General features: G+C 44.7%; 1 protein-coding gene across 1 annotated transcript; it reads right to left on the reverse strand.

The window, feature by feature from the left end:
- Positions 1 to 1,226: 1,226 nt before the first annotated feature.
- On the reverse strand, positions 1,227 to 6,669 carry LOC139205669 (transcriptional repressor scratch 1-like). Its single transcript, XM_070835955.1, has 2 exons — positions 6,555 to 6,669; positions 1,227 to 1,954 (listed from the first exon to the last, which is right to left on the reverse strand). Exons 1-2 carry the CDS (start codon positions 6,667 to 6,669, stop codon positions 1,227 to 1,229), a joined length of 843 nt encoding a protein of 280 aa, XP_070692056.1.
- Between the last annotated feature and the right edge of the window lie 258 nt (positions 6,670 to 6,927).

Consider the following 6,927-nt stretch of genomic DNA (forward strand, 5'->3'; position numbering starts at 1 on the left):
CAATAGGCCTCACACCCAGCAGGGAGCTGATCCCAGCCTCTCTAGCCTACATCCTACATTAGTTCTACTCACTAAGAGGCAGGCAGTGCATAACAAGAGAGGAAAGACAGGACTTTTCTTTTTGTTACTCTAACACTACATTGGCATGTTCCCTGATGTCTGTAATATTAGTATTTTTCTGTTTATGACTATAGGTGAAGTAAAACATACCTGATTTTTAAACTGCTATACAGTAGTAGGTAATACTTCATAACTTCATCATAAAATACCATGCATTAGGTGATTATTGCTTTTAAAGAGTCCTACGGAGGCTCCAAGAGAAAAATATTGCCCTCAGGTTCTATCTATAGGATTTTGGCAAAATCATAAGCTTTTTATGATGTTGGCATAGATTTCATTATTTTTTGCATGCAATAACGTTAATAAGAAAAAAGGTAAACAACATAATAGGAAAAAATCGTACTCAAAAAAGTGACATATGCTTTGGCCTGTAGTGATAGAAAGAGGTTGGCAAATATCCTACATACATATACAGAAATTAAAGTGCAACAAATAAGTTAACGGTATCATTTCATTGTTATCAAACCAAGTATAAACATATAACAAATAAAAAAGGAAAAATGCTAAAATAAATAAATAAGTAAATAAATAAATAGTATTTTTACCTCAGTAGTGGAGAGAATATGGTCACTTGGTGCAGCAGAACATTATTATTATCATTATTATTACTATTATTATTACTATAATTCCCCCAAAAAACAAAATCAGAAGGAAAAACTCTTTCACTGCGTTTCAGTGCAGGGAGGAACCCAGTAGCTATAGGCTTACTATTGTCTTTGTCGTCATCATCCTAAGTGTTCCAAAATATACGGTGCCGTACTGTATCTAGATGCCAGAAGGAAGCCATGTTAGTATTATTGTCTCTATCCAGAGCAGACAGAGGAAGAGGAGGTGAACAGTTTTTTAGGAAGTGCATGCGTAGATCAGTAAATCCTTAAGTGGGCAAATCTCAAGGAGAAAAATTGTGCTATCTTCATCATCTTCATCGTCATGAATAGGTTCCAAGGGAAAGCAAAGGTGGGGTGGGGGGGTGAGAGAGGGGGAAGCAGGGAAAGCAAGGTCATATTCTGACCAAAAATAGATTGTTTGTGTCTGCAGTTGTCAGTCTGTAAGGATAATGGTAATTTAGGTCTGCAGTTTTGTCTGTTGTGTTATCTATGCGGGGGTCATGCATCTAGGGAGCCTAGAGGAGAGAAGGGGCCTTTGAAGCACGCAGACTCGTAGTGCTTGTTCAGGTAACTCTTGAGTGCGAAGGTCTTGTTGCAGCGTTTACACTTGAAGTGCTTGAAGGCCGAGTGGGTCTGCATGTGAGCGCGCAGGTTCGAGCGGTCTGCGAAGGCCTTCCCGCAGTGGGCGCATCCGAATGGCTTCTCGCCCGTGTGCGAACGCATGTGGCCCTGTAAGAGCCAAGGTCGACTGAACGCTTTCCCACACACATCACACTTGTGCTTGAGGTCGTGAGTGAGCAGGTGCATGGCCATGGCGGGCATGGACACATACACCTTCCCGCAGGTCGGACATTTCTTTGCCAGTTTGCTGTCCAGCGAGCGGTGTGTCTGTTTGTGCCGACTCAGGTTGGAAGACGTGGCGTAGGTTTTGCCGCACTCATTGCAGGTGTGCCTCTGGATGGTCCTGGGACTGCTGAGAGCTTTCCTCCTCGAGCGACCGTCTGTGATGAAGAAGGCGTCGACTGTGTAACCCTCACTCACTGCAGCATCGCCGTTGATGTAACCGTCGGTGATTTCTGAGCTAGGACTGTCTGGGGACTCAGAGTCAGGGGCCCCGTAGTCACTGTGGATACCATCGTAGAGGGGGTCTGGTGAGGGCACCTTGATCCCACTGTCACTCTCACCATCGTACACAACAGGGCTGATGTAGTCACTGATGTAACCAGCTAACATGGAAAAAAGAAAACAGTATTAGGTTACAGAACACTGAGGTGGAAGTTATAATAAAAACGGGTTTACACTGAAGCCTGGCAAGGGGCTCAGAGACACATACAGATTCAGACTAAAGTATCTGCCCCTCATGTAGTCGCGACATAACTTGATAAGTAGTAAACCACATTGGATCACAGCTGAGACCCACGGGTCATATACCAGTAGGAAATGTGATAGACATTCACAACAGCACATGTCTGTCGAACAGGGAGACAACAGGGGAAGAAGTTTGGATTAACGCCACTAGACTGCTGTAGCCAGCTGGACAGGAAGAACAGAGTGAAATCAGATAGTCCTCTTTTCTCAAGCTTATCTTCCTTCACAGAGAGAGTAATGACAGAGACTCAGTATACCGAGCAGCATTACACGGTCTGGAATGAAATGGTGGAATTAAATTAACTGATGTTAACAACTATGTTGCACCATTTTAGGTATACAGCTCGCCTTCAACAGCTCGCCTGTGTCGACCTCTGCATCCCACTACAGTGCATTTATTATCATACAAAACACTGCCACGATGGGTTGACACAAATATTCCAAACAGTCAGTACAATCAACCTGTAACTTGTTTCCAACATGGCTGTAAACAGCTTAATGGTGTTTCTACAAGCAACATGCACTTAGTGTTATGGCTGGACACAAATGCTGACATGACAGGCGGTGCAGTTCTGTATGTGTGGAGAGACCAGATGCATTTCTCCTTTAAACTGAAACCAAAGATGGCAACACAATGGGTGAAACAGATGGTTCCAGTAAGATCTGATCCTAGGTCAGCTATTTTACACGTTATTCCAGATCATCTAAACCACAAGATCATCTGTGGCTATATGGAGTGTTTTTAATACTGTTTTTAAGAGGCACCAAGTGTCATGGTCCTGCTCTCTCTCTAGATGTACTGATAAAACTTTAATAAGCTGCCACCTGTCAGGTATAAAAGTGCACAGAATACATTGATAGTGACAGCCCTGTAATGATACTGCAGCAACTATGGCTGTTCCCTGCATTTAGCCCTGCATAAATGGTAATGGATTGTTCTCAACTCACCACCAGTAAAGCACCAGCAACTGTGACTACTTTTCACAACTTTTAACATATGTGAAAGTCTAAACTGACATATTGTAGCACAGAACATCTGTCTCTCTCCAGCACACCTGTGGTGAGTTGTGAAGTGTGAAAAAAATAAAAAAGCCCGCAGTGTTAGTCCAGAGATAATTCAGCAATATAATGCTTCTCCGTTCTCAAAGGTTGCAGTTAAAACACTTCCTCTGTGAAAGATAAACACGCACACACTGACCCTGAACTTGAGAAAGCTGATTTAGGGAGTGAAAATGAGCATCAGCTCCAGGGACAGATCCAGTGCGGCACAGGTTGCTGGCACAGTGACAGCAGGGCTGCTGTACACGCTCAATCATCGGTGCCTTCAACAGTGTGGCGCTTTTGTACGGATCAGGGGGTTGAAGACTTACAGGACAAGGCTTTGGGGCAAAATGCAAAGACCGAAGCTCATTCTAAAAGATTATAAATAAACATGAGCAGGCTGGATGACTACTGCTCCTTACTGATGCATCTGAGAAAACGCAAATTATTTCCAGTTTGGCATGTGTTTATCAGTGCTATCGTGAAAATGTGAACATGTGCACGTAGAGAAACTGGCTGAATATAGAAAATGCATAATCACATACAGTACTGTATATACTGTACATAAATACATGCTAACTAGCATTTCTAAAAGCACACGTCATAAAATACCTTTAGACACTGACAGTCAGTCTAAACACTTGATTTTTTGAGTGTGGATCTACAAATGTGTCATGACTTTTTCTGTTTGATTTGTTTACACAGGGACAAAGACACAATTGATCATACAACACGTTTTGTTGAACACACACCAGACAGTTTTGTGGCTCGTTGTCTTTGAATTTATAATTAATGCGACAGCGTCCATGTGGTCTGATGGATTGAGTAAACACAACTGATGGGTTAACAGCTGAAATGCAGACTTAACTGGCCCCGAACACATGCAGCCACAAACACAACCTGTAACTAACGCTGCATATGTGACAGGAGCAGCAAAGGCCGTTTCCCCACAGTTTCTCTTTATTAATCTTATACCTCACATGCACCAGCTGCCTACTCATCATTTAACCTGATAAGAAGTTACATCTACATTGAGACAACCAGAAAACAACATTATCCACAGATACACAAGGAGAGAAAGTAAAGAAGGGAAAAATGATATTTTTAAGTGAGTGCCATTTAAATGTGTTCTTGATGTGATCTTGATGTCTTGTTGTGATCAGTTGGACATGAGACTACAGACTGTGGTTCATGTGCATCATCAACACATGCTACATCATGTTGTCTGAAGGTTCATCCTTGAAAAGAATTTAGCATTTTTACTTTTTTTTTTCCTCGTGTTTTTTATTTTATTTATTCCCTTAAGTATGACGCAGAAGCAACAAGCCTGATGTGACACCACATATCTGCCCACATCCAATAACAGCTACTGCACTACACATCCGCCACGGCGTCCCCTCTGAATACACAGTCCCGTCACACACGACGCACGAAACACGGGCGGGATATAAATTATTCCAAAGGGCTCTTTTCAAGCAGAGAGTTGTTCCTAAAGTGGAAGAGCCTGCGCAGTTCTGCGTGTAGGAGCCGCATTAAGCTGTTGCCATCAGATGTTGGGGATGGAGACAAAAGGTGGCCGGGACAGGCTGCCGCTGCTGAGGCGGCAGATCGCGTGTCAAGCCGAGCAGGGCTTGTTAACCTCGGCATCATGAATACACCACTGGCAGCTTTTTTGCAGGAGAGGCCGCGCACGGAATACACATGTTGATGTGCAACAACGTGTCAATGACATATCGTGGAGGGAGGGGTGGGGGGCGGTGCAGGGATTCATTTACATGGCGAAGGCAGCGCTGGTTTTGGGACTGTGACGCACGCAGTTAGGGGGTGTGGGGAAGTTGACAGCTTCAGAGGAGCACGGGGCAGCACTAAACCATGAATCACACTGTCCTCGGGATAATTGCAGCGGGCCCCTGCTTTGTTAGGCCCAAAGAGTGACTCTAGAAATGCAATTTTTACAACAAAATAGTGTCCAGATTCAACAATTACAGGCGGCGCAACATATTGAATTCCCCTGGATAGAAAAACTTGTATTCAACAGTTCATCGGTGGCTGTAAAGTGAGATAAGAGCAGTGAGGGACGTCAGGTCTGATCCACCTTTGTGTTTTTTGTGACATCCTGACAATGCATGCTTGTGGCAGCTATTGTAGGCATACAAAGAGGAACGCACCTATTAAATAAATAAATAAATCTTCAGTCTAGGGGAGATATCGTCGTGCAGAAATGTGCAGACACTGCAAAAACGTAACAGGCATACCTGGCCACGTAGCACTGATAACCCCCCATGCGTAATGTGAGATATGAACCTGTGATGGAGCTGCTCTTCCATGCAATCCGGAGAAATAACTCAAGAAAAAACCTCCGGACCTCCGATGGTAATGATTTTGGTCACAGCTTTGTTACATAAAGGATTACTAAACCGCTGCTTATTTGTGCTGCACCTGGAGGCGGTTTGTGCACCTATTTGTCAGTGGAGATTTGTACAGTTTTCAAACTATGTATACTGTCATCAAATGTTAAGAGTCACATTATTTTGTGGATTATTTATAGGATACAAAGAGGAAGGGTTCATCTTGCACCTTATGAGCAGAAGCATGCAGACAAGTCTTTGCCTTTGTTGATTCCCCAAACCAAATGAAAGTGGACCAGATATTAATAACCCCTGTCCTGTCTTTATCACCTTAACCTGACTTAGACTGCCGGGGGGCGTCCTCGGTGGCCATGAGCCAAAATCGATGAGGCACGGGAAGCTTTAGGATTTAGTTGATTTCTCAGGAGACTTTTACGCTCCAGTGTCAACTGCGACCGAGCAAACGCTCAAGATCAAGGTGCTTAAGCTTCTATACTGCCAGTAAATAAAGTGGTAGATGATGTGGTGTGGTAACACTCACTAAGCACGGTGTTAGTGGGTAGTGAGAGCGGCGGTGCTTGAAGTCCCACAGTCCTCTGAAGTGCATATAGCTCCTCCAGTCTAGTCTAAGACGTGTGGAATTACTTATTTTGACGAAGGCTTTTATCCGCCATCAGGAGGGTAATAACTATGGCATGACTCCGTGCTGTCTGCAGTACTCCTGTAATCAATGACTACAGGACTACTTCTCTGTCTGGAGTTCATCCACATCGCCCCACAGGTACCAAACAACCCTGTGATGAGTTTCAAACGGAGAGGCTGCACCGGATCAAGTCCAGAAATATCACAGGACATAGGATCAGGAGAGATTAAAAAACTACAACGTTATGAATTGCATCTTTTGTTAAGTATTGCAAGCCCCCAGCCAAGGCATCAGTGCAGGACCCAGCAGGTGAATCCACCTCGCAGGGCTTTATTTTGGAGACAGCGCCTGTCATGCAGCTCCTCCGTCAGAGCGGCTCCTCTCTGAGACACCTGTTAGGGCTCTCCGTGCAGCAGCCTGACCTACCTTTGTCATGGAGCCGCAGGCTGAGGTCCGTCCTGTGCCGGTAGACGTTCTCTAGATCCGCCCCGGTGGTGAAATCATCCAGTTTCACCTTTTTCACCAGGAAAGACCTCGGCATGGTGGTGCGACACAGACACACACACACTCACACACACACACACTGTCACAAACACAGCAACACACACTCACAAACACAGCCGATCACCGACGGCCTGGCCAGCGTGGTGATTCGCCCGGTACACACCAACGAGAGGAGGATTGTCTTCAGGTTTTGGAGGGAAGATGTGAATTGATCCCGTGAAACAGTGAAGCAGCGCGGGCTGATTGTTTCTTCTCCGTCTGTGTCTCTCTGACTGTCTTCTGGCTCCCCGCGTTA

This window comes from Pempheris klunzingeri, chromosome 8 (genome assembly GCF_042242105.1).
Source record: "Pempheris klunzingeri isolate RE-2024b chromosome 8, fPemKlu1.hap1, whole genome shotgun sequence".
NCBI classification, from domain to species: domain Eukaryota; kingdom Metazoa; phylum Chordata; class Actinopteri; order Acropomatiformes; family Pempheridae; genus Pempheris; species Pempheris klunzingeri.